Source organism: Passer montanus, unplaced genomic scaffold, assembly GCF_014805655.1.
Source record: "Passer montanus isolate IOZ18808 unplaced genomic scaffold, ASM1480565v1 scaffold19, whole genome shotgun sequence".
In the NCBI taxonomy this organism is placed as follows: domain Eukaryota; kingdom Metazoa; phylum Chordata; class Aves; order Passeriformes; family Passeridae; genus Passer; species Passer montanus.
In genome coordinates, this window is record NW_024366480.1 from 10,278,461 (window position 1) to 10,306,436 (window position 27,976).

At 43.8% G+C, this 27,976-nt stretch overlaps 1 protein-coding gene across 1 annotated transcript; it reads right to left on the reverse strand.

Moving 5' to 3' along the window:
• Positions 1-4,256: 4,256 nt before the first annotated feature.
• On the reverse strand, positions 4,257-27,560 carry TWSG1 (twisted gastrulation BMP signaling modulator 1). The gene is made up of 5 exons (XM_039706293.1): positions 27,369-27,560; positions 25,229-25,394; positions 18,163-18,262; positions 14,265-14,531; positions 4,257-6,745 (listed from the first exon to the last, which is right to left on the reverse strand). Exons 2-5 carry the CDS (start codon positions 25,349-25,351, stop codon positions 6,564-6,566), a joined length of 672 nt encoding a protein of 223 aa, XP_039562227.1. The 5' UTR covers positions 25,352-25,394; positions 27,369-27,560; the 3' UTR covers positions 4,257-6,563.
• Between the last annotated feature and the right edge of the window lie 416 nt (positions 27,561-27,976).

Genomic DNA, 27,976 nt, shown 5'->3' on the forward strand with positions numbered 1-27,976 from the left:
GAGTCCGGCTGCCTCAGGGGACCCGGGCCTCCGTCCCGGCCGGAGACCCCAGCGAGATATATGGGAAGCTCCCTCAGCAGCCGCCGAGAGCCGGCAGGCAGCAGGTCCATGGCTCCTCTGGGAACACAAGGAACGTAAGCGTCCCTGAGCCGTGAGCTGGCAGTGGCCCTTGTGGCCAGGAACGCCGAGGATGTTCTGCGCTGCAGTAGGAAGAGCGTTGCCAGCAGGTCAGGGGAGGTGATCCTGCCCCTCTGCTCAGCAATGTCGAGGCCGCATCTGGAGTGCTGGGTCCGGATTTGGGCTCCTCAGTACAAGAGAGACATGGAGCACCTGGAGCAGATCCCGTGGAGGGCAACAAAGATAATTAAGGGGCTGGAGCATCTCTGCTCCAGGGAGGGAAGACTGAGGGAGCTGGGCCTGTTCAGCCTTGGGAAGAGACCACTGGGAGGGGACTTCATCAATGAGTACCTGAAGGAGGGAGGATGCCAAGAGGATGGAGCCAGGCTCTTCTCAGTGGTGTCAGGCAGTAGGGTGAGAGGCAACAGGCAGAAACTGAATCACAGGAAGTTCTACTTGGATATGTGGAAGAACTTTAGCGTGCAGGTGACCATGCACTGGTAGAGTGCAGATTGCCCAGAGAGGTTGTGGAGTCTCCCTTGCTGGAGATATTCAAGCACCGTCTGGACACAGATGTGTGCTCTGGAATGTATTGCCCAGAGAGGTTGTGGAGTCTCCCTTGCTGGAGATATTCAAGCACCGTCTGGACACAGATGTGTGCTCTGTGTTCTGGACTGATCCTTCTTGAGCAGAGAGGTTGGACCAGGTGACCCACTGTGGTCCCTTCCAGCCTGACCCATTCTGTGATTCTGAGATTCTTTTGGCAGGGATTAAAGAGGGGCATGGCCAAATGAGTTGTGAGATTACACTAGTCAGAGTGGGAGGTCACAAACACCACAAGCCATTAGTGTGGGAGCTGACACAGCCCCACACGTGGGGCACCTGGGCCACCTTCCATGTGATGTTACTGCTGACAGAATTCCTCTTCCTCAGTTCACATGAGAACAGCCACTAGCTTCGGCTTCATCCCACATAACAAATCTCACCTCCTGAAAGGAATTACCCACTTCTCTCCACCGCTTTCTGGAATGTGAGGGAAGTGGAGAAAGGCTCTGGATGCTGCTTGAGGTGACCTGTGCCAAGGAACACATCCCCATCTCAAGATGCATCCTGTTTACAGTGATGTTATAAGGAATTTTGTGGAGGTTTTTTTGCCTCTTACAATGCAAGTTTCTGTTACGTTGAGCACCTGCGTAATTTGAATCCCTTTCAGGATTGCTCATCAACAGGGGAATTTGTTTCAGTCAGAAGCAGGGCCGATTCATTCCCACAGCCTCCAGCATAATCCCCGGCCTATTGGACACATTAATACTGTGGCAGCGTGCCACCTGCTCCATTTATTCACTGGAGACTCAATGCTGCTTAGTCCCTGTCGAATGAGCTCTTTGTGCCACCTCCTGCGGTAATGTAGAAGGTCCCCCACAGGAATTTGTGCTATTCAGTGGCAGCTACAAAAGGGAGGGTTGTAAACACTCCGGTTAGTGTTGGAGCACAGGGATATTGTCTCCACCACCTATTACATAACCTCGCAACTTCCAGCCTCCCTCCTCCTCTCCAGAAGAAACAGCAAGGGCTCACCAGGCTATTTAACTTAACATCACAGCTAATGTGCTTCTTTTTTTGTTACACATAAAGGCCACCTTACTCCTGGCAAAAGAAGAGAGAAGGGCTGGTTCTGTGACATCCAGTAGTAATTGGAGATGGCTGCCCATGAGGATCGCCACTTGAAGTGACAGTGGCCAGAGGCTCTCAGCTCTGAAGAATGTGTATTATTAGAGGGCACTGCCAGCAAAAGTTCATGCACAATGGGCTCATCAGCTAATGAACCCGGAATGAATTTTCTCCCAGATTTTGAGGACAAGCAAGGGATTGTGTGCAGTGCTGACTGTACCAATTTACTGCCATGTGAAACAGATTTGGATGATTTCTGACTTGCAAAATTCACTGTGGTCTGGGGCCAACTTACACGGACTGAGGCACTTTCTTACACCCTCAGCTTGCCCCACATTCACTCAGTAAATTCTTACTGCTTTAAAGACAAAGTGAAGCAAGGATTCTGAGGTGGCAAGCTCTCTGCTTGGAAAATCAGTCTCACTGATGTACCTGAGCTTCATAAAAGTAATAAAATAATAATGGAGGGGAGCTTCAGAAAGCATTTGGTCAGGGAAAGAAAAGGGGAAAGGCATAGCTGTGTTAATGAATAATTCCTTCCTCCCACTACTACTTCAAGAAAGCCAGTTCTGGAGTTATCTTGGACAGATGGGAGTCTACATGGGCTGTACCATTCTGGGACAACTTCAGACATGCTGTGTAATTCTCCTTAGCAATAAAGGAATATGCAGCAAACATAAAAAGATTAAGGTTAGGAAATAAACTAGTTAGCCACATACCGAAACAAACAAGTGAAACAATGAGAGCCGACAACTTCAGACATGCTGTGTAATTCTCCTTAGCAATAAAGGAATATGCAGCAAACATAAAAAGATTAAGGTTAGGAAATAAACTAGTTAGCCACATACCGAAACAAACAAGTGAAACGAGAGCGTGAAGATACAACAAGAAAACCTGGAAGTAGTAAGTTAGTTAATGCCTTTGAGGGAGAAAGTATGTTGTTCACAGAAATTACCACAGAGCAGGAGAACAGAGCCAATAAAGGTGTGGGATGCTGAACTCTGCCTAAGCAGCTCCTGTGAGCAGTATCATGGAGCGATAGAATCACAGAATGGTTTGGGATGGAAGGGCCCTTAAACACCATCTCTTTCTAACCCCTCTGCCCTGGGCAGGAACATCTTCCCCTAGAACAGGTTGCTCAAAGCCAAATAATTCCAAGTTTTCTGCAGTAGGAAGAAAATTTATAAATACTTAAGCAATGAAAAGGGTATAAGAAAACTTGAGCCTTGGCCACCTTTACATCCTAGATGTATTTGTCTGAATCAGGTTTGCTCTGTTTCTAGGAAGATTTTGTATCTAGGTATGTTTTCCCATGTGAGTAGCACAAATTTTAATGATATACTGGTAATTTGGTGAAAGATCTCGTGGCAAGGGAATGTGTGAAATCTTGGTAAAGGTGTTCCTTTTGCCAAGCCCAACAGACATTACCATCCAACAGGAAAATGTTAGGTTGTTGTTTGGCTGTGCTCTGCAGGTATCCCATAGCACAGTCTGTCCTCTCTTCTCATTAAACTCCTCCCAGGCTCCAAGTCTCCAGCTTTGCCCATGAAGGTGTGCCAGCCATGGGTCACAGGGATGGAGAGACCGGAGCGTATCCGTGTTGTGTGGGACTGTGTGTCACTGTGCAATCGCCAGCAAACTTCAAGTCACTCCAGCCAGCAGGATGAGGGGCTTGGGAACAAGGTATCAGAATAGCCATAATTTTGGGAGGGACACTGGAGTGACCATAGATATATTATTAAAGATACAAGCAGGTGTTCTTATATTTAGTTTTTGGAATTAGATGTGAAATCCATTAAGCATACATCAAGCCAGGCACTTTAAGAAATGACAGGAAAGCAGTGTCACAATATGACCTTTGTACTCAAGTGTCTGTAAGGAAAAACAAACTAAAAACCTGAACAAAACAAACCCAAACCCCAAAGCAGCTAAACAAAACCTTTTTTTACTCTTAAAGAAAGAATAACAATAGGACCTCCACCCTTTTTCAGTCAGACCCCCAACACACCAGGGATTTGTATAATTTCTTACTGCATGAATTCCCTCTTTGCTTCCCTTTACGTTCAGTGATTTACAATTCTGTCCTAAAGGACAGTGATAAAAGTGGCCAATGCTTTACCTGGAGAACATTCCTAACTAAAAGACTTTTTAAAATCATGTTCTTATGTAGGTGATGTTTTGCTGGTTATCCAGACGTAGGGTGAAACAAGAGACCCCAAAATAAATTATGATTTTTCCTGCAAAATTAATAAGACTAAATAAACAACTTCCTAAAATGGTTATGTTTTTCAGAAAGAACATTAATCATTTATGTACAGGAAAATACTTCAAAGCAACACTTTCAGGTATGGAAAAAAACTGCTGAAGAGTTAATTCTCAGTATTATTCTATCCATCTAGGTCAGTAACTTTTGTACTATGTTTCCTGGTAATATTTCCCCGATAAACTCTTGAGAAAGAACACACAAGAACCAGTAATGTCTTTTTATTAAAATACCTCTTAAAACATTCATCATCATAAAATACACTGGGCGTTGCTGCATGACATTTGTGTACACACAACACTTTCAGCAAACTCTAGACAGCATCAGGAATTACAAAAAGTAAGGCAAGCCCCAGAAGGTGTGCACTACCTTCTCTCAGGCCACTACAGACAACTGTGTTTACATTTTTATGCCATTCCCCACAACATTTCCTGGACACCTCTTAGGCCGCTCCCCCATCCCTACTTCCCCCACTTGATTTGACCTCACAGTGAAATTATGAGGATGCAAATGGAGACAATGTCACAGATCCATGGGGCAGCAGGTGCCTGACCAGAAACATAAGCCCTCTTCCTCCCCCAAGAAGATTCTGAGCCACCCTCATATTTCAATAATTTAAGACTGCAAAAATTCGAAGCATGCTAATGACCTGCTTGATTGATTGCTACGTGTCTCCTGTGTCTGTCAGGAACATGGATGCATCACCCTCCAGCTACAAGCAGCCACAACTACTCTTAACCTATTCTTCCTCTCCATTCATTTGAAGAAATTCTAGCAGAAAAAAATATAACGTGAGTTGCAAAATATAGGAAGAACTCCTCCATTATAAGCTGAGTTTTTCTATTTTTGTCTATGATCTTTTATCACTTAACTGTAAGTTTAAAGTATGAAGACATTCCATTATCCACTAGTTCAAAACAATAACATTCATCTTTCAAGTACATCTTTATAGCTGAAAAAGACACTGAAGGAAGTAACATTATTTAACAAGAGTAGATTTTTCTTTTATTATTATCATTATTATTATTATTCCATCTTATTGAAAGAACTGTATCATGAGAAAAAAAATAGAAAAAAACATTCAGGCAAATTTTTCAACAAAATAAATGTAATATGACTGCTTTCATGTGTACATGGTACAGATAGACAGGTGTAACTAGAAAACAGTTTAATCCCTCTAGCTGAGGTTAATGAGAGAAAAATGAATAGTCAAGTTCCTTTTTGTGTTTGCATATGCATATATTCATAAAAAGTTGAAGGAATTAAAACCTACATTATTATAAATACAAAAAGCTGATCATTAATTACTCATACACTTTATTCTTGTACTTAGTACCATTACCAGTGGACACCTTAAATTTGTCATAGTAATAGCTATGTAACAGTCAACATAAAAAAACTCTTACTTAGAAAAATGGACAATGTTCTAAACTCAGAGCACTTTGCCTTTGCAGACACATATTCCCTTCTTCACTGACAAAAATTTATGGGGAAAAAAGAATTAATAATAATAAAAATGTTTTGGAATAAATATTCACAGGAAATTTCTAAATGGGAATATGCTTGCTGCCAGCTTCTCAGCTGGTAGACCTGTACCACTTGCCTGTTCCCGTCATTTCATTCTTTATTCCTTTAGTCATTAAATCCATCATAGCCTTTCATGTTTCCTTTACTGGACTAAATGTTCAGGGGGTTGCAACCCCAGAGAACAGTGCAAAAGGTGGGAAATGCAACAGCACTGAACAGCATTATCTTGGGATCTAAGAGAAGGCTGAAAAGATTAATTTGTGTAACACATAAACTATGCATCATAGGCCCCCATGAAAAGAGAGCAGGGCAAACGACACTTGGAGGAAAAGTGTCCCATACATGGTGTTTTGCTGGGCAGCCCTTCTAAGAAGTTAGGATTTTATCCATGACAGCCCATTCTTTGAACTTGAAGAGAAAGTGTGAATTTTAATTTTTCTCCAAATATCACTTCCACAATAAAAGCTAACCTTAAAAACTGGAAGGTAATAAAGTTAAAAAACAACACCAGAAACCAAATCCCAAAAACCCTGCCCCTAAACAACATCCACCCTCCCTCCAACCTAGCAGCCATTTATTTGTTGAATTTAGATAATGGAAATCTCATCACCATATTCTAAGAGTTTCCCTACTCTAAACTACAAGATAAAGTATTATGTTCTGAAAACCAGTATAGCCAATATTTTCAAATCAAAGGAAAACAATCAGAACAGCAATGATGAGCATGACTGTACCATTTGAGCAGAAATAAAGATAAACAAGTTTAAAACATAGTGTTTAAACATCTACTAGTTAGCCTCGCTTATATGAATTAAAAAAAAAAAAAGGAAAAAAGTTCTCTGATTTTATACATCCTCTTCTCAACCGGGTACATTTAACTGCAACCAGCAGGCACTCCACCAAAACTCAGTATTTGCAATCCCAGTCTCTTTAACCGAGAGAGATTACTTTGGCCTCAGTATTGCTACATTACAATTTTCCTGCTTCAGAACATGCAGTTCATACATTTGACAGTTTTACTGCCGTAGTCGATGCATTCTGGCCCAATGCACTCGCAGCAGGCGTTGTGAAACCATCGGTATTTGGAAGCTCCCATGGACTCGCAAGAGATCTTGCACTGATGTATTGACATGCAGTCATCAAAATACACCACAGTACACATGTGTTCTAAACCAAGAGGGAAAAAAAATGGTTTAAAAGGTCTTAAAGTGTTTTTAAAGGTTAGTTAGAAATTAGTTAAATGAGCAGCTTTAGAAGTGTGATTGTAAACTGACAGGACTATGAGGCATAAGGAAAAAAGGTGACAGTGAAAGCAGAGAGGCAAGGCAGAGAGACAAGGTAAAATCTATCAACTTCATATTTTCAGCATCTACAACTCAACTTGTTCTCTGATCTCCTCCTGGATTAATTTATTTCTCTATTCACAGGCAAGAATGTTTTTAAGTTTTGTCCCCCAGTTACAAGAGCGTAAGGATGAGCTATGCCAAAATTACAAGCAGGAATATGTCCTCTGAAGGTAATATGCTACCACAAAAAAACTTCAGGTTTAGAGAAGTTATTAAAAAAAAAAAAAAACAAACATCAAAACCCACTTATTTGGATGTAAATGTTTCTTTTACCGCCCCGCCCCAAACTCCACAATAATCTTCAGACAGATTAATTCACAGACCTAAAGAATCCTTTTCTCATCAGCATGAAACTGCACACTTTTTTCTTCTTTTTTTAGCAACACCACCAGCTTTACTACTAATCTTAAGAAACCCTTTCTGCCTAAGTGTTGACTTCGTGCTTCTAACACCCATGCAATTACTTGAAATGCCATGAAGTTTGGTGCAACATCAAAATGGAGCTAAGGCATTCACCACAACTATAAATAAAACCATTCCCCCCTCAGTCCACTTCCAATCCTCCAAGCTGTCAGATTCCACCATCTTTCTTCTGTACTGACCAGGTGATTATAGCATAAAACTTGGTTCAACCTCCAAAGGACCACACTTACGTAACATTTACCCAGAGCATAACTTGGCAGACCTTGGGGAAAGCACAACTGGCAGCTGTCTGCAAACAGAAATGTCTCCCTCACACAGATCAAACCAACTTGTGAGCAGGAGATGTCAAAGGGCTTTCTAGCCTATTACTACTACTACTCATGGTGCACCTAGGAGAAACCCACTATATACATTCCAATGTGGATCAGAAAAAAGTAATACAAACTTAAAGACAGTGGGTGTCGTTTGTTTTTTTTAATGACTGATTTTGACCACTGTCAAATTATTATGCTACTACAGCTACAAGAAGGTCAGAGCCTGCCCACTGAAAGCAACAGAGTATTCACTGCCTTGGTCAGACTCCAAACTGATGTACATGCCTTGCAGACATCAGATACAGTGCAACAGGCAATAGGGATCTTGTGTAGGAGAGGCAGACCCAGAGCTGAAGCAGTTTCTGCCCCCAGAAAAGCTGTGCTGCAGTTGTCAAAAAAAATCTTGCAGTACCTGGAAGTACTGCTGGAAACATCAACAAAGTCCACTGTGGCTGTGTAAGTTGTGTCCCATTCTTGGCACTTCTATTTCTATAAGCCCTTATAATATATCCTGAGGCAAAGCAACCAGAGGAATAGAGTTCTCAGAGAACAAAATCTCTACCTGAAAACAACCAACATATCTACAGCTTCAACAAGGATGTTTGATTCACAGAGAGGAAGAGGAAAGAGCTGAACAGAAGTATGGTACTATGTGCAGAGTGATAGATGTACACCTAAAGTGCTCAGCCAAAGCTGAAAAGTGGTAGGGAGATGCAGCCACCACAGCCTCAAAGGCAAGAAGGCAAAGGCCAGACAGCAGCTCCACCTTCTATGGGGAATGCACAAGGACTTGGCAACATTTCATCACCAGTGACAAAAAGTTCAGATTGCCATAGTCCCAAGAAGAAGCACACACCATCCATTCCCAGAAGGCCCAGATAGCCCCAGGCATCTGTTCCCTCCACTCTTCACAGGAAGTTTTTAGTGGAAGGGTAGGGATGAGAAAGTAGGAGCAAGTCTCCAGACAGTATTCTCATGTTCCATCAGTCATCCAAGTCAGTGCTGGGATTCAAGCACACGAACCTTACATAAGCCTTTGTTGCACATTACTCTCTTTTGCTTAGTCTCTATTGTGTCCTTTGATGCCTTTTTAGTAGTTTTCTACTGAAGTGTTACTACATTAAGTTTGATCTTAAATTCCATAGTCTTAGAAGGTGTCACCTGAAGGCACAGAGCCTCTCCCTTGAAACTGGCAATCCTGGCTAATCTAGAAAGATTTCTTCCTGCAAAATCACCTTTTGGTGATGCCATCTCCAGCTGACTGACTTAGTCTCTGGATAAGCCTGAGAAGGCAAAATGATTCATGGCTATCTCCAGACTGGGGTGAAACAGCTCTTCAAAGGAAGCAACCATCCAAGGGGTTTCCAGAAGTGCTCACTATCTGTTGATCAAGGCACTCCAACTTGCAGTACACAAAGGAAAGCCTAAGGTAGGTCAGGGAAGTTGTCAGGAAAGCTGTGCACACTCTGAGGTGTGCTAACTGCTCCCAGTACTTACAGGCTGAATTCACACCAGAGAATGTCCAGTCCCTTCTGTGTAAGGAGACATCTGTGCTCACCTTCATGATAACCTCATCTCTGACAGCCTCAGCACTATTAGTACTGCTTCACCAGTCCTGTTGAAGCCTATCAGCTAATGCCTGCAGAAATGAAATAAACTTCCTGGGGAAGGAAAGCCTGTGATTTCTAGGATGTAAAGATCAATGACATGGGAATCATCTCTCTGGATAAAGGAGACCAGAGGAGCAGCAGCACCTGGCCTATAACTCTGGCAAAACTAGGTGGCATCAGTCAGCTCCTGTGAGAGTGCAGACTGGTCTCCTGAATCACTCTCCCAGGACCAAAGCCAAAATTCAACCTTATTATGGTGGCAGCGACAACCAAGGACATTTATCTTATCTGACTGGAGAGTAGAGAAGAAAGTTTATTCACCTGCACACAAGTCAAGAGGATTAGATTCTCGAGGACAAGCACAAAAATGCTGCAAAGGGGAGAGAGCAGAATGCATGTGACAGGCCAGAGCCAGCAGCAGATTTGTCTGGTCCCAAGCAGCTCTTGCAAGCAGCTGGAGGATGTGCTCCGTGTATATGTTACCAAATTGTTTCTGACGTCTTGCTCACTGAAAGACTTGCCAGGTCTGAACAAGTCAGATTGTCCAGGGTGCACTTTGTTTGTCACAGGGCACTCCTGGTCCCCTCCTCAGCAATGCCTCTGTGCTCATGTACAGGCTGAATTACTGAAAGCAGGAGAGTTCCTCCCCTCAAGCACTAAATTCTGCTCTATAAACTGCAGAAAGAGAGTTACACAGGGGAAAAAAATACCTACAGGCTCAGCTGGGATCTGGGAGAGTACTTAAACTGTTTCACAAAGCTAATTACCGAGTCATCACTTGGCTCCCTCAGTGTAGATAAAAACAATATTACTTAGTGCAGTAACAGCTTTCTCATTTGCATTTTGCCAATTTTCACACCCTAAGGATGACAGACTGCAGATGCAGGGAGGGAGAAGGATGCAGCAGTAAACTTTTTTCCCAAAACATTATTTCTCACCTTTTTCCCCCTCACACTTCATACTCGGTGAAAGTTGTGTAGGAGAAACAACAACCAAGTCTAAATTAAAAGTGAACAGAAGAAACTACCAGGCTTTGCTATAAAATTATCTGTATTTGTATAATACAGAAAAAATTAGCAACTCAGAGAATCTTCCCAGTTAATGACAATTTGCTGTACGGGATCTTTGAAGTTATATGTGCTATGTAACTTCAGCTGTCTGCTGGCCACTTTATTGGTAGCTCTAAAAGTTCTTTGAAAAGGTAACTGTCCATCCAGCAGTCATACCATTTTATCACAAAACAGCCTGGGTTGGAAGGGACCTTAAAGTTCATCTAGTTCCAGCCCCTCTTCTGTTGGCAGGGATACACCTTCCACTAGAAAAACACTAGTCTAGTGCAGTAGTGAGAAGAGAGGAAATAAGAACAAGGAGATTAACATGCAACAGATTATGAACAATTTACGTGAGCATGTACACAAGCATTTACATAATCTACTACTTTAGGACAAGTCAATTTTATGTCAATCAATTTATAAAAAAACCTGTGTTTTTGTTTTTGTTTTTTTATTTTAAATCTTTCTAGACTACCTACAGAGGTAGATGTTTCTTCACTGGAATTCTAGCAGACCAAACACCATCCCCTGTGTCACAAGCAGTGTAAATCAGAAACCCTTAACTACAGCACAGATTTCGTTTTATCAATTGCCAAAAATTATCTAGTTCCCCTCTCCCTCTCGCCAACATCCTGTCATCATCTGAAACAACTAAGCTTATTTAAATCTCTGAACTCACAGTTCAGAGCTCTGAGGGTATCAGCTACAAGTACAGCAAAGAGAATGAAGTACAAATGTAGTTCCAGATTAATAACCATCACAATGCTCTCTGAAGTAGAGGTTCAAGTGCCAGAAACAACTGATACAGAGAATTACAGCAGCTCCAGCAGTGCATGCATAACTTTGGCAGCTAAAACATTACAAGTCAGTTCACAGGAGGAAAGGGAAGACACTCATTAGGAAAATAATGGGGAAGTTCAAGGTCTGGTGGCTGGGTTCAGAGTAGGCTGGGGTGAGAAAGGAATGCTTTATATCCCACCGCACCCCACCTCCTCCCGGATCCACAGCCGCCCTCCCTGGTGGTGGCTCCACGCCACTCAGGCACAAAGCTCATGGTTCCTGTGGCTGGTGCTGCTTTTCCTGGCACTCACCCAGAGCTGCATCAAGCAGATCTGGCACCCTGGGCCAGCTTAACAGCGATCCCTGAGAGAACGTGCAGGAAAGCTGAGATCAGAGCTGGGTTACACTACGTGACACGGGGTATTTGTAAGCAGAGCCTTTCCAAATTATGGAATGTATTCCGGAAGACAGCACAGAGACCACTGTCCCCCTACAAAGTGTACCTCTCATTAGCCCCTCTCCCTTAACAGGCCATGCCATTGGCTGCTGCCAGCACACCATGTTGGAGGGAAGCATGCAAGGAGCCACAGAAGAACCACAAAATGGAGGAGGCACAGCACTGTAAAGGAAACCTAAAGCATCCGTGTTCCTGCTCACAAATATTCTTTCAAATCCCTGATTGTCACAGCCTTGAAGACAACTGTTTAGCAAGTCACCTTAAGGGTATCTCCGTTTGCAATACCTGCCTTCAAGCCTAGCAGCATTTCTGGGGAGAAGGAAAGGGTAAAGACATGGTCTATTTCTCCCAGTGCAGGCTCAGCTTGTGTTTACTGCCACTGAGCACACACATACACCTTCACAAACCCTCCCTCTCTTTCAGTGGCTCTAACACTTGCCAACTTGTTAAAGCAGTGACCCGATTGTGTGACTGAACTTTGCATGGCCAGAAGCCATCAGGCTCCAGGAATTTCCTCAGCTGCTTCACTGTGCCCATGCTCACAAGGCTCTTCAGTTCCAACCTCCTGCCCCTCCATCTTTTGATTGTGGCTTCCCCAATGAACACAGAAAAACAGTATTAGAAACAATGCTACCCCATGGCTCACACAACATTCAGCACTCTTGGATATCCGGCTGTCCTGCTTCCACCATAATAAACATCAACTGACCAAGGCCAGATGCTAATTTTTATTTCCAACTCCTCTGTTCTCAATGCTCAAATAATCAATGTTTTTATAAGCAAAATTTAATATGACTTTTGATAAAGAAGAGCACTACAAAGTTATCTACACTGCGACCAAGAAAAGAGACTCATTGGCAGGCTTACGTATTTAGACACGTAAAAGTATAGGAATAGGATGTGGAAAGTAATTTCCTATCTTTTCCAGTTCTTCACTGGTCACTAAGATGGAGAAGGCATAGCAAATGATTACAAGATCAGGCTCTGACATTTATTTCTGTTTTAAGTGTCTGCTGAGGCCTGAAAGCCAGTGGCATTTGGTAACTATTTCCAAATATAACTGTTGTTTTTGGACTGTCATCATTCCAGTAAGAGCTCTCTCAGCCTAATCTCTAATATGTTCCTAGTAAAAGAAATGAAGGGGACTTTTGACTCAGAAAAAATGGCAGTGTTATGTGTTTGTCTGTGTTGTTGAACTCAAAACTGCTCCACACCCTTGAGATGCAATTCAAAATTCTAAGTTTAATCCAAAACTATCATTAGCCCATCCTGTTGGTACGGTAGTAAAGGACTGGCAGGGAAAAGCCATCTGGATTGCAGTACCTAAGTAAAGTGGGATATATTCAAGGCTGTACTAAACATATTTTTTTTTCCCCTGAGTTTAATTTATAATTGTAAGTACTGTAGTCTTTGTACACAGGGCTTTTTGTGGCTTTCCATTTTACATGACTTTGTACATTTTTCTCATAACGGCAAGCAAGCATTTTAATAACATCAAAGACATATGAATGAGATGCTTTCTGCCCATCTGGTTTCCTAGTTCTGGAATTAATTTATTTTTCTAATGTGCCTTAGCCAAAGGAAATTAGAAAAGTTGCCATTATGGTTCCATTTAATCAGCAGCAGTCCTACTCAGAAACACAACTAGGTCAATGGTTCACACTGGTATGGAAGAGCAGCATGTCCATCAATTAGGGTATCTTTTATTGATAAGATAAAAGGGCCATCACAACAGCAACATATGGGGTTACGAATATTTAAAGTGCATGTTGGGAAGGAAGCAAAGCATTAATTGCACTAATAAATCAGATGCTCTTTTTCCCCTATTAAGCAGCAATTCCACTATGAACTGTTTATGGGATTCTTTAAAGTCTGACGTAATGATTTGCAGGAAAAAGTGTTTCAGGTTTAGTATGGAAACCAAGAAACAGTATTTTTTTTATACCACTGTCGACACTACCTCAAACTTCTCATCTTTCCCCCACCCAACCACAGCAAACAGTATCCTGAAGTCTGTCCTCTAAACTGAAGGTAGGAATATAAAGAACTTAATATGAAATAGGAGGAATGAATCTGTAAGTTGAACCCCTACAGCCAAGTTACTTGTTTTGAAGACAGTCTGTCACATATCCTTCCTTCATCAGTCCTTCTAATCTTGTTTAGGTTTCCTATTAATCCTGAATTTCATACAAAACATCCCTCTAAAGATTTCAAGTTATGCCAGCTCAGATGAAATAAATAAACAACTGTTCCAGATACAAGAGCTTATGGCACATGGTTTTCTCAGACCTCTTAAGCCGTGTTTTGGTTGCCCACTTCTGCACAGATACATAATTTGGATTCAGTTTCTGGCCTGTCCTGTCTCCTAAGCTAGAGGTAACTGTTTCTAGGTCAGAGAACACACCGTGCCAGTGCACATGAAACAATATGAAGAAACTGCCTCATGCCACAGGAGTAATTACAGAGACAAACTCACGTGGTTCAGTGTCTCCTAAGAACATCAGTCATTTTAACAACATCTTCCACGTTCCTCAACACCTTTGCCTCACTCCTTCTGTGTTGTCATGCTCAAAATTAGGCTGAACCTTTCACACATTCTTATGGAAAAAGAAGAAGCAAGCATAGAGAAGCAGAGGATATGCACTGAGAAGACTCCTGGGAGAGACAAGAGGAGATGCTAGGGTTTAGACACTACACTCATTACCTTTGTCACTAGAGTAAGGTGTGTGGACATTGTTGTTTGGAACAGAGACGTTCTGATGCTGTGGCTGGTTCACTGTTTCTAAAAAGGAGACAAGGTTCTCATGGTGTGATAGTTCTTCTGCCACAGGGAAGGAAACAATATTCCAGTTCAGCTGAGTATCCCCTTCTGTCAGTGCCCGGAAAAGGGAAGGAATTGGTTCATGCAACTCCTCAACAGTGCTCTTCGACGTCGGAGGTGTGTCACTGTAATTGCGAGGATTGCACATACCTGCAGAGGAAACAAACAGTAAATTACACAGAACTCCCTAAGCTCCTCTTGAAACAGGTAGGAATGTTTGGAGAATTAAAATTGCTTCTTTTTTTGCTGAACAGAACTCTTCCATATCTATCCCACTCTCAGCCCAATAGCAGAAGTGCTATCGAATACAGCAGGACAAGTTTTCCATAACAGCAGGTTTTGGATCATTCAGATTTTTACAAAACACACCTGTGACTAGTGGAAAGAAAAACCTCATCTAAACAGCACTTTGCTTCCCTGTCAGTGTCACAGCTTAGAAAATGGAGGGTTCAGTGGAAGGTTTGTTTTCCCTGAGAGAAGAGATTATACAAAGCACAGTATAATCGATAGGAGCATAAACCTGGAATGCAAGGTTAGGACTAAACACAGGGAGTATCTTGATAAGTCTGAGATATGTGAAACTTTTGATCACAATTCAAGTATTCCATCTCATCTGCTGCAGCAGTGCACTAGATCTTTTTAGTCATCTGCCAGAGATACAAAGATCACTGTCAGGACAGAGCATGAGTCTGAATTACTTTACTTGTGTAGAGACAGCCAAGATGAACCTCATTTTGCTACTTAGCTGGAGGGGCCACAACAGGCAAAATACTCATTTCTAGGTTACCTCTTCCTTATTTTTCAACATCTTTTGCAGTATCTTTTTTGAAACCTTGTAATCTTTTTTCACTTTGCCAATTCCTACTAAATGTTTTTTTGTGCTATGCATTGCCAGTTCCAGTCTTTCATTAACCATTTAAACACTAAAATTTATTACTAGCTATTAAACCAAAGTGTATTTCAATTTAAGTCCAATCTCTGGAAACTACCAAGATTAAAAAGAAAATTTGTTACTGCTTAGGTATTTTAAACTCAGGAGTGATAAAACACTGTTAGAAGTCACCTGTCAAGAGACAGGCAAATCCATTTTCCTCATGTGCATGTGGATATAATTTTGGACAGTTTCACAGACACAGGGTTAGACAGCTACAGCTGCAAAGTACAGCAATTCCTGAAGTATTAAAGTGATAAAGAGACATGAATGTCCAAAGTCTACCTGCCTCACACAACCAGAGAACTTTCTCCTGCCCCACAGATCCACTAGGACTCTGCCTTCACAAATAATTGTGTTTAACTAAAGCTTTATACAAACCCATAATCTTCTCAACTTAAGTAGGTGGATTACCATAGTGAACAAAGCAGAGGAAGTTTGTCCATGGTGATTAGCATGAGATCTAGCAAATCTCAAGCAAGTGGTTAGCATTACCAGCATTTGGTAATAGGAACACTGCATGACAGTCTGCTCCTAAAGGTGAGCCAAGTACAGAGTAGGAAAAAACTAAGCCTCTTTTCCAAACAACATCAGGTCATACTAAAAAATAATTCCACTTACACAAGCACCCTACTGTACACGATTGTTTTCCTACTCCTCTCAATTAGTTTTGTTCTTCGCAGACCTTTCTAGACTCACTGCTTTAATAAAAATTTTATATCCCTTCCTTACCACCCTTTAATAAGCACTAATGTTAACAATGCCTTAACAAGCAGTGTATTAACCATACAATTGCAGTAAAGGATAACCACATGAAAATCAGTTAAGAAGATATCAAACCAGGTAAGAGTTTTGTACAGATACATCAAGGGATGTATGCTTTAGTTGATGTCATTGTATTAATGTTGTGAAACAGAAACCAGTGGGCCTTTCTAGACCTGTCAGACCAGACCTCTGCCAGGTAGGATTCTGAAAAAAAATTCATTGATAAAAAGGACACACAAGGGAAAAAAATAACATCAAGATTGTTTCCCAAAATCCTGCAAGTTTTTGTGCATATCAATGCAGTATGAAAATATTACCTTAAGGTGGTACCAAAAAATCATTGCTTATAGTTTAATGGGTAAATGCTCATCCACAAAGATCCTTCACTCTTACTGTTTTTAAAAGCATTTGAATTATAAAAATATTTTTATATAGTAAATATTATAAAATGGCAGCTTTGGTTAAAAAGAAAATTAAAAAGCTTAACTTATGAGCAGCATGTAAGGATCAAACATATCTACACTACTGCTTTGGAACGGATGAGAAGATGCAGAAATGGGCTATTAAAATGATGGAAGCAGATAAGCCTTCACACAAGGGACTAGAAGAGCTTAACTCAAAGGGAATGGGGGACTTTTTGCTGTTCTCCCTCCTCCAGCATGTTTTTCCCTGTCAGAGAAGGCAGAGAACATACACAAAACACGGGGGCATCAATTGAGCACTAGTACAGTTAGTGGTGGAGGACAGGAGGTAATTCCTGCCCTCGAGACAGACATGATCTTTAAGACACAACAATCTATCTGCTTTTACATCATACACGATCAGCTTATAAAGAAACTTAAAATATCAGCTCAGGTATCAGCAAAGAACTGTGTCTAGGGAGTCAGGTATGGCATGTATTCCTGTTCTCTCATTTGAATAAGCCTACAGCAAGGATGATCCTACACTGAAGACATGAATAGGATCGTGCCATAGAATCCAAAAAGACCTGAGGCACCCTAGAACCATCAGGAGAAGTTTTGGTTTACTCAATACTGGGTAAACTGAAAAAAACTGAACCTAAGACCTTGTTAACTCCTCTTCAGGAAAACACTGTGGGAAAGAGCAGCAGAACAGTGAGTCACCTGCAGACTTATGAAAAGAAGCTTGTGTGTGGACTTCACAATCCCAAGAGGTAGGTCCTTCTTCTCCCTAGAGATCAGTACACTATGCCTTGCTTTCTACAGCATATAATGGTTCTAAACTAGGGAAATAACCTGCACTGAAAATGGGCATTTTGACACTAATCACCTTCATTAATTCAGAGAAAACTGATCTAGAAAAGCTGAGAGCAGGTACAACACTCAAGATGCATGCCTTCCATGGAAGCTAGGGTTTTGGATGGCAGCACAGGGACAACAACCACAGGAAGATGAAGCTTTTGTTACATATAAAGCAAGAAACAGAACTAAAATGCAACCTTCTTAAGCTGGGACAGCACTCACTTGCAAAGATTTGGGCATTCTGAACACCACCTGTCAGCAGCAATGTGTTCTTTTTAAGACTGTCATCTAGTCCTACGGGAAGACCTTGTCTATTTCTTTCTCACCCTTCACAAAGAGCTATTTTTGTAAATAAAAGAACAGTGGAAACACTGGGCCATGCATATTTACTAGTAGTCCCAACTCAGTCCTAAAGGTGTCCCAGTGCTGTACCTGTCAATGCACCCTTCACAGGTAGAAACCTTTAGAAACACAGAGACAGAAACACAGCATCCAACCCCACAAAGCAGGCACTGTGGAGTTTCCTCAAGATGACAATTCAAACAGGAGTTTTATGTATGAGAGACAAAATAATCAGCTATGATGGCATTTAACAAGCAATACCTGGACTACTGCTACCCCCAGCTCCACAGAGCAGACATAGACTTCAGATGTTTGGGTCTCCACAGTAATTTATTCCATACCCCACAAACGAGCTGTAAGCTGCTTAAAGCACAGATTCTGTCCAGGTGTTTTACTTCTATTTTAAGACTGTGAGCTCAGCATGTGGCAACAGAAAGCAACGTAAAAAAAGCAGGAAGTCCCCCCAAAAGTGCAAACTTACCAACACAGTCACAGCACTCATCCCAAAGTGTGCCCAGGCAGAGCATGCACTCCTTACAGCAGGAACAGTTCCCTTCCCCAGGGCGGCACTGACACAGCTCCTGGAATCAACAGACACTCATTACACTGCAGCAATCCCAGATGTAAAATAACTACACAGCACAGTGATTTTTCCTCAAGCCACAACTCAAATTAGGGCATTAAAAAAGCTTAGTACACTAATACAGTGAGTAAACGGTGAAACAACTCCAGCCAAAAACCGATCCAAGTTTACAAAAGGATCTTTTGCAAGTTTGCTTTTTTTTTCCCTTAAAGGTGACATTCTGAAGAGAAATTTGTTAAGCAAGCATCTAAAAGACAAAAAATCCTATTCATGGAAAAGGTGTGTGCACTTCTGTGCATGTGCATTCCTAAATCTACAAGTTCTTTGAATGTTTTCCCATCACAACAGGAAACTTGGAGACAGATGCTTCTTTATATATAAATAGTGACCGTACATTATAATTTAACTAAAAAAGAAAGCTACTATAAGCCACATGTGCCCACTCAAGACATGCATGGTGTCTACCATCACACCTATCCCTGGATTCTAAGAGGAATTTACCTATTTAAGTCATCTGACCACAGGATTTTCTGCATCTCCAAACACTTGCTGCACATTGCTCTCTGTTTGCAACCTTAGTGACCAGATTTTCCCCCCTTCCCACCCACCCCAGGTCTAGATGATTCATTTTTGCTATTTTCAAAACAACTTTATGCCCAAATTGACACCTTGGGATACCTACAAGGCTTCTAGAGCCTCTAGAAAGTGAAATGACCTACACAAGTACTTTTCTTTAACCATTAATAACCTAAAAAGATGGAAAAGGCGTGGAAGAATAAAGGCAAATATTTCTCTTCATACTACCTAAACCCAAAAGCTCTGGTTTAGCAGTCCTGCTGGAGACACACACTTGTGGACTCAAAGCATGGAAAAAGCAGACATGGATGAAGAAAATCTAAAAACCAGGCGGTCTCCTTCCCTCTAACTCAAATCCATACTAGTAACTCCAGTTTGGCCAAAAGACTGCGGCTGCCTGACAATAATTCACAGCCTTGAATTACATCATAGTGCAAAACACAGACAAGCCAAGAAGTCCCTTTGGTTGTCCTGTCTAAGAATTTGGTTTTGATGACGTCTGTCCAACTATCACATTACACACAACTGGGGAGAAAACAAAATCCCGTTACTGGAAACACTGACCACGGGATCTTTCCACCCTGGCTTTACTGGAAAGGCCATCAGCAAATCTGTCACACGCCAGGCCAGGGGGAAGATTATGCCCATCCCCACTCTTTGATCCCATTATCCAGAGGCAGAGGAGGGACACACTGCAGGAGATGCTCATGGACAGGAGAGAAGGGCAGGAGGGTGGTTTGGTTTGAAATTCTCTATCCTGGAGTCTCCACCCATGGTTCCAGCCCAGCTGGGTCAGGGGCATCTCTCCTTACACTGGTGGCAGGGACCAGTGTCACCTGCAAAGTGAGGTTTCTTTCTGAAGCACCTTGGGAAAAGCTCATGGGGCAAAATTCCACTGTTTAAATAATCCTTTGCTTGCTATTGTTAAGAAGCACGAGGTAGGGGAGAAAGGCATTTTTATAGTAAATATCAGGAACACGTTTGCAAGGCACAGCAGGGTGCTGTCTTGCACCTGATTGTGTAAGACCCCTGCCCTCTCTTTACTCTGCAAAACTGGCAACTGCAAATATCCACAGCCTGTTGAGCTGCACAGTGGCCACCCCTCGCTCCCACCAACTCAGGTGGGCACACAGGAGACCAAGGAGTACACTTCAGAGAGGGAGGCCAGAGCAAAGTCTGCACAGGGACAGGCCTCCAGAACACAGCAAACAGAGCTGCAAGGCTCCCAGGCCTACACTAAAACTGAACAAGCCCTAGAATGTGCTACAGACAAGCTACAATGTACTAACGCATAAATATAAATCCACTGATTCCTTATTTTTTCATTCACTTCATCCCAGGTCACAAGTCATCTTGTATCCACCAAAGAAACAAAATTCACCAACTATTGCTTGTGATACATAATGCTGAGAAATGCTGTCGCCTGCAGTTTGTTGCGACCTGTTTGCCCCACTGACTGATGGAGAGTGAAACCCTGCTCCACACACATTTCTGCAAAGGCAGCCCTTGCAAGTATTGAATTTTTATTTACGGAGGGGAAAACTACTACGATTCATTACTTTTTCATCCTCAAAATTTATGAATGGCACCTATCACTGCACAGACTATGCTGTTTCCAAGTAAAAGGCTGATTAACAAAATATGTACATTTTTCCACTACAGGAGACACCACAAACTTAGAAAGATGACTTACGTGAGTTAATGATGCATTTCTAAAATATTTATCTTACCATTTGATAAACAGATTTTGTCAGCCTTTAGAATAAAAAGCCTGAATAGAACAACTTTAAAAATAACCACGAGTTTAGCATTAAAAATATCCAATTTATTCTTCAACAGTAAAACCAGGCAAACAACTTTTACATTTTAAAGACACCAACAGGCCAGCATGTGGGAGGAGGCAATTCTCACTGAACTATTAAATGTAATGCATGAATAGAAGCCAGAAAGTTCACTAAACTAAAGTTCTTTTGGCTTTATGGAAGAGTATTCTCAGAGAATTAAATGTAACCTTAAATTCTGCACTTGTAACCTGTTAACAAAAAATTCTGCTTAGCATCTATATGTGTAAGTATTGACTTGGGGCCAGCACCATTACACCTACCAGTATTGTAACAAGTTTGTTTTTACAGGAAGGGCTCATGAACAGTGCAATATTTAAGGGTTTTTTTTTGTTGTTGTTGCTGTTTGGGGTTTTTTGTTTGTTTGTTTGGTTTGTTATTACTATTTCTTTATTTTAAAGTTGAAGGGAGAGTAAGGAAGATAGAACCTAATTAATTAGTCTTCTGCCACTTTGGGGCAATAACTGTATGTTTTTCCATATATATGTTTGCACATCCATGGTTTCCTTAACCAGTTCTGAGTCCTCCTGCCTGACTCATCCACACTGGATACTGGTACAGGATACATCTTTTTAAAAGAATGCTTGCATGAGACGTGGGTAAAAGGAAGGCAGAATAAGGAACGTTCCTTGTTGATAGCTGGGGGTGGTGAGGCGTCAGTGGAAGAAAATATTACTCATAAGTCAACTTGGCAACTTCCCAAGCTGAACTCCTGAAGGTGCATCAGAGAATGTATTTTGCTAGGCAAGAAATAAGCCTCACAGTTTAAAAATACAGTATTAAGTAGGAAGTAGGCATGTTTGTACAATAAAGATACTCCTACTCCAGAGAGCAAACAAAAAATTTTAGATGCTTAACATCTGAGTTTTTTCCAAAGATTTTTTTGAAATTCCAGAGACTATTTCCTTGGTGCAGGGAGAAGCAGGACCTGAAGGCATTGGAAACCTCTCTGCAAACTGGAAGTGGGAGTGAAAGAGCACTTTTTTTCCTAGAACAGTTTAATAACAGAAAATCTCCTGGAAGTGAACCAACCAGAAATGTTTTGTTAACCCATCTGGGTTACATGCTGCAGCTAAAACACACACTGGAATTAATTTTTAGATGCTGAAGCCCTGAAGTTAAGGAGTGGCATTTATTTCATACCACAGGGCTAAAATGTCTTGGAAATCCTTTCAGGCTGACAAGTTTGTACACAAGATTAACAGGAGGCAAAAAAGACAAATGAAAAGAGATTTTAATTGGAACGATACCACACCAGCTGAGGTGGCTGCAGGTCTGCAGAGTCCAGGAAAGAAAATCCTGTTTTCTCCACAAAACAACCTCTCTTTAGAAGGATTGTAAAACCATGCCTGAATTATAACACCACTTGTTTCCTATGCACAGCAACAATTTAAAGCACTGCTGCAGATGAGGTAGCAAAGCTCAGCTTCCAGCCCAACACTGACATTACACCCGAGCCTGTCTCCTGCTGGGAGCTCTGCACCTCAAGAGCCAACCTGGGACTCGCCTCAAACCCTTTTGCTATGAACAATTGTGGGAACGTCTCATCCTCAAGGTTTCTGCCTTCAAGGATTTCCTCCATGTTGCAAGGACACAATATGTGCCTCCCCCCACCCAGTGAGCATAACTGGCCTTTTCATCTCCTCCACACATGGAAACATCAAAACAACCCACGCAGCCAAGGCAACAGCAGATGTGCTCAGTAAACACTGCAGCACACGCTCCTGTGCACCCAGGGCTCCACCTGGAACGCACGGCAGCAGTGGCTCATGGACTCCAATCCCCAATCCCAGGGACATGGGAAGCAGCTACGGCCCAAACTAATTTTGTGGACTCGCTCTCTACACTCCCAAGTCTTACCCACAACTCTCTCAACAACTACAGGAAGCCACAGAGTTTCTTAGCGAAGGCTGAGCTTATGCAGAGAGATGCCTCAAGCTATTTTCTTCCAGGCCTTTGCTTATGGAAAAAAGAGGAGCACCAATAAAGCTAGAGCCCAGGATGCAAAGGGAAAGCTGAATCCATGGGAGTTGTTGATTGCATGCACTGTTCTGGATCTAACAAAATAAATATTTATGTAGGGACCACCCTAAAGCAGAGGAGCTCCTAAGGAGTGGCAGTCATGACTGTACTGACTTCTAGCCATGCTGGCAAAAATATTTATATTAACCGTATGCTTTTTGAGCCAGCAGGTCTCTTGTCTCTGTGTCCCCAGGACAGGCAGCCTCTCTGCACACAGATGCAGATGACAAACACAATCTGTTTGCTCCCCCGGTTGTCTCCGAGTGACATTATCTTGGTTTCAAGATAGGGATTGTGCCAAACTTGAACAGCGATAAAAGTCGGCGAGGGAAAAATATCATGTGATAGTCAAGCACCCTCCCTCAGCATGGTATCTTGTTTTTAAGTTCAGATTCCTCCAGAAGAGTTTAGAGGGGAAGAAAGTACATGGATATACTCTACTCGCATATCTATCCAGGAAAGAACATGGATTTCATATACCAGTGCAGCACTTCTGCCACAAAAGCACTGAAATTTTAAAACAAACAAAAATGCCAGGAAGAAAGATGACAATTGCTTTAAGTCAAAGCTTTAGGATATCTTCCTGTCCACAATCAGACTAGTCTGACCTGATCTGTTCTTCTATAAAGAATGAATACTGACTGGTAAATCAGGCCTGTGTGCAGGAAGACAGCAGCCAGATGGTGAAAACAAACAGTGTAATTCCTTACAACTGCACACAACTCACATGGCCTAGACTATTTAGGGTCTCAGAGAATTGCATATGATTTGGATTTTAGGGAAATGCTTTAAAAAGGGACTCCACATCACGTGTACAAAGCAAGAGAAAACACACCTACCACAAGTAAAGCAGTTCAGTGGTTTCTCTGTATTCACAGGGCTGTGTTGCTACAGAGATGCCAAAATAATCCAAGGAAAGCACAGTTGTATGAGCCATTTCCATGCACTGCTGAACCTCAGCCATTTATTGCCAGCTGAGTAAGGACTCTGGTAGCGTTAACTCCACCCCTCCTGGGCTGTGCTCTATTCAGACAAGCTCATAAAAATAAAGTTTAAATGCTTGCTGTGTCAAGCTGGACTCGATAAGAGGTGATTTCTCAAGGAGGAGAATATTTGATCTTTCACAGATGCTGGACTCCATCAGTGGCACCAGAAAGGGAGACACATCTTCCCTGTTGTTCCCCTTCGCTTACAGAGAAACAAGCAGCAGATCAACAGCTTCCAGGTCTGAAATCCAGCACCTGGACCAATAATTTTCCCCTGAATCAACAAATCTGTACCACTGGATTTACCATTTAAATGCCACGTACATCCAATGCCACAATTAGCATGTTACTTCTTACAGGTTTCAATCCTGGAGCTGATTTAAAAAAAATGCAAGAGAAGGGGGTTATAAGTGCATCAGTTTGTCACAGTGCACAATGTCCAACATGCCAGCAAAACCACTGGAGTTCTGTTTGAAAAGGCAAAAATCAGAAGCCTCGTTCTTGCTCCCCTATTTGACAACTCCACAGACTGTGGTGGGGCTGGAAGAAGCAGCAATTTCTTTTCTTTACTTTACTTTTAAAGCAAAGGCAGTGCAGAACCCAGAAAGAAGATGGTTGAGCCTACAGTCGGTCTTCATTCCACAGGACGGATTTGTGAATCTGGCAAGTATTTTTTATTTGTAACCCAGACAAATTTTAGACAGAAGTCAGCAAAATGAAGTAAACATGGAAATGCTTGAGGCCACTTCTGCAGCTCTTTTCAGGCTGTGACCATGCATTTACAGTAAGCACACTCACATCTTACTGCCATATGACGTTGGTGCTCTCTGTTATTGCCTTTCCAATCTACAAAGAGGCAGTAGGAAACAGTTGCTTTTAAAAAAGCTGCAGCTGACCACATGAAGCCTCCTTTCTCAGTCTGGAGTCAAGAAGCATGCTCTGTTTACCACGACTAAAAAAAATACTTGGTAGCTACCAGAACTGCTTGTCTTTTTGCTAGAAAAGGCCCTTTTGTTCTGCTGCACACCACATCTCTTAACTCCTGCCCTAAGAAGAGCAACCTGCTCTTACTCTGTTTCTTTCACTGTACAGACATGCAGCGAGTCAAAAGCAGCATCTGAATTTAACATCCATTTCCTACCAGTTCAGCTTATAGGTATTTGGTTTGGGTTTTAGGCATCTTTTAATTCACTGTACAAACCTGATGCTATGGAGAGCATCAGGCGCCAACTCCTGACCCTCTGCTTGAGATTTAAGGAACTGGAAAAATGAAAGTTAAGGGGAACATCTCAGACAGACATAATCCTTGGCTTGAACAAGTTTCAATTAAAACAACCCAAAAACATGCCCATATAAACGTGCACTTGGTATTCTCTGTCTATAAATTGGCTGTTAATCTGCACTTATATGGGTAGGAGATCAAACCAACCTCTGTACAGAGACACCACTTAACATAAAATACTAGTTATTTGTATCTTTTCAGGACGCAGTTTCAGGACAGTCTTCTGAACACTCGAAAGCAGATGGAGGACACAGTACCTGTATCAGGCATTTGCTGACGTCGCTGGCACACAGAGCCTTGTTGCAGCCTGTTGATGATGGGATCCACAGCAGGAACAGAAGGACAGTGACTGTGGGCGCCGTGATGTACTGTGACCTCATGTTTCCTGCAGGTGAGCAATTTTCACAAGTACTTCAACCAGCACTGAAACAAAAAACAGCGACTGAAAAGGCTGTTGGAACACAAATTAAATTCCATTCCATTCCCCCCTTTCAATTCCTTCAATAAATATGAATATTTTTTTAAAATGCAAATTGAGGTACTTAACAGCAAACCCAACCCCTCCTCCTCCAGCTAACTTATTTGTACAAAGCTTTCTGCTATTGCACCTTTGGATTAAAACTGCAATAAACTTGAGGTGAGCAATCTCAAGTCTGCAGTATCAAATATAACATCCTATAAGCAGTGATGATAAAAAATGCCTTGGATGAGAAAACCCAGCAAAAGAGACCTAATTTTGTAAATGTCCAAAGCAGAAAGATGGGTTTTGTGTAGTACCTCCTCAGGCTAAGGTACACACAGGTCTGCAGGACCAAGGCCATACAGGATCCTTTTACAACAAGGTAAGTTGCCCCTCTTATCTTCAATGCAGACAGGCAGCTGCTTTCACATGGACCCTTAGATGTCACACAGGCTATCAACCCAATCACAAAGCTGTTCACTTATTTTTTTGAAAATATACAGACACCGACATTTAAAAATAAAAAAGTACCAGACACTTTGAACAAAGTAACTTTCAAGAACCAAGCAAGTTTCTGAGGTCAACCAGAGACGACAAGCATCTGCTACATCAAACAGACAGGAACCGGGTTTGTTCAAAGCATTCCACCTTTCTCCCTTTGTGAAAACCCAGCCTGTCGGCAGGTGGTACTTGCGACAAATATATCACGATTAGCAGCGTGCCACTCAGTTTTTACTTGTGCTTTGCATGTGAGCCCGGCCAAAAGAGGACCTATTGCACCAGGCACTGTACCAATATATAATAAAAGGCAGCCCATGTTTGGGCAAGCTTACAGTGAGCCTGTATTGTTCTCCTAAGAGAGAAAGAATGCTAATGGAGCACTGGATTGCTTTCTTTTGGTATCTAGAAATGTTTTTCTGTTTTATGAACTACAAAACCCAGCACCCTCAATGAGCAAAAAAGTGGAAAACGAAGGCACGCTCTGGCCATTGAAAGTCTGTGTCCGATTAGTCCTTCTTACAATGCTTGTTAAATGCCTCCGAATCTCGCTGCGCTGGGCACGCCGCCATCTGAACCAAGTTTTGCTGGGGAGACCCCCCTGCAAGGCGCGGGGGCACGCACGGAGAACACGGGATCTCTTCCCTCACCGCTTCCCTCCCTGCCATCCGGAGCCCAGAACGCTTCCTTCCAGCGGCGCCCGGCCCCGGCGGTGCCGCATCCCGGGCGCGGAGCCGGGCGAGCACGCTGCCTGCGAGGGGAGCGATCCGGGCGTGCTCCCGCACGGCTCGGCCGCGGGGCTGCCTTACATAAAGGGTCCCGAGCAGCGGCGCCCAGCGATGCCGCCTCCACGGGCACCCCTGGGGCGCGCACGGGGTCCGGGTGCCCCTTCCCCGGCTCCCCCCGCCGCTCCAGGTCCGATTCACCGCCGCTGCTTTCCCAGATTTTATCCGGCGCGGCGCCCCCCGGAGCAGGACCCCCGCCCGCCGCCCCCCCTCTCCCGCAGCCCACCCGGCGGCACCGGCTCAGCATCGCTCCGCCGGGATCGCACTCGGGGGGAAAACTCCCCAAAAACCCCTCCAGCCGATCGACCCGCGCTCGGCTCCGCGTCCCCGCCGCAGCTCCCGAGAGGGCCGGGCCCCAAAGATGGCACTGCCAGGGGCCGGGAGGCCGGTGACAAGGAGGGAGATGTGGGAGAACACCCCCCGCCGAAGCGGCCCGGGGCAGGCGGGGCCCCGCACGGGGAGCGGGTCTCCTCCTCCTCCTCCTCCTCCTCCTCCTCGGGCAGGCACGCAGGCAGCGGGGCGGCCGCGCCGAGCCGCACCGAAACTTTCCTGCCACAAAGAAGCAGCCACGGCTCCTCCGCCTTCTCCACCTCCTCCTCCCCAGGCACCGGCTCCATCCCGGCCGCCCCCCGCGCCCTCCCCGGCGGCGCTCACCGGGCGGCCCCGGGCCGGGCACCCCGCGCTCCGCAGGCGGCTCTCGCTGCTCCGGAGGCGGCGGCGGCAGCAACCCCGCGCCTCGTCCCACTGCTCCCCCCTCGGCCGCAGGCAGCGCGGAGGCGGCGGCCTCGCATCATCGCCCCGCCTCGGGGCACCGTCAGGCGCCGGGACCCTCCCCCCGGGACCCTCCGCCCCGGCGGGCGGCGGCTGCGCCGAGCGGGGCGGGAGGAGGAGGAGGAGGCGGCAGGGGCCGGGGAACGGGAGCTGCCGCCGGACCCTGCCTAGCGGGACGGGACGGCCACTGCCTCCGGAGGGGCTTCTTCAGGGCAGGACGAGGGAATATCCCCCCGCAAGCCGGGTGCGAAACCCGGGGTTCTGCGGGCAGGAGCAGCGGGGGTCTCTCCGAGCGGGGGCTGCGGGGAGCAGAGGGCCACGGGGCAGCGCTGCCGTGCCGGAGGGAGACGGGAGAAAAGGAACCGGGGGCAGCGCCGCTGGAAGCGCCAGCAGGAACGCGATGCACTTCCCCGCTGGCTGAGAAGGTGCAGGTGCCCGGGGGAGGGCAGGGGCAGCCGGCATCGGGAAGGGACCCTGGGCTTCCCGACAAC

Excerpts from the sequence above, each read along its gene's own strand:
- TWSG1 (XM_039706293.1), bottom strand. The coding sequence starts at position 25,351 with ATGAGGTCACAGTACATCACGGCGCCCACAGTCACTGTCCTTCTGTTC. Across the intron at positions 18,263-25,228 it reads TCAGCAAATGCCTGATACAG|GAGCTGTGTCAGTGCCGCCC; the intron begins GTACTGTGTCCT and ends TGTTGATTCCAG. Across the intron at positions 6,746-14,264 it reads ACCTTACTCTAGTGACAAAG|AACACATGTGTACTGTGGTG; the intron begins GTAATGAGTGTA and ends CTCTTGGTTTAG.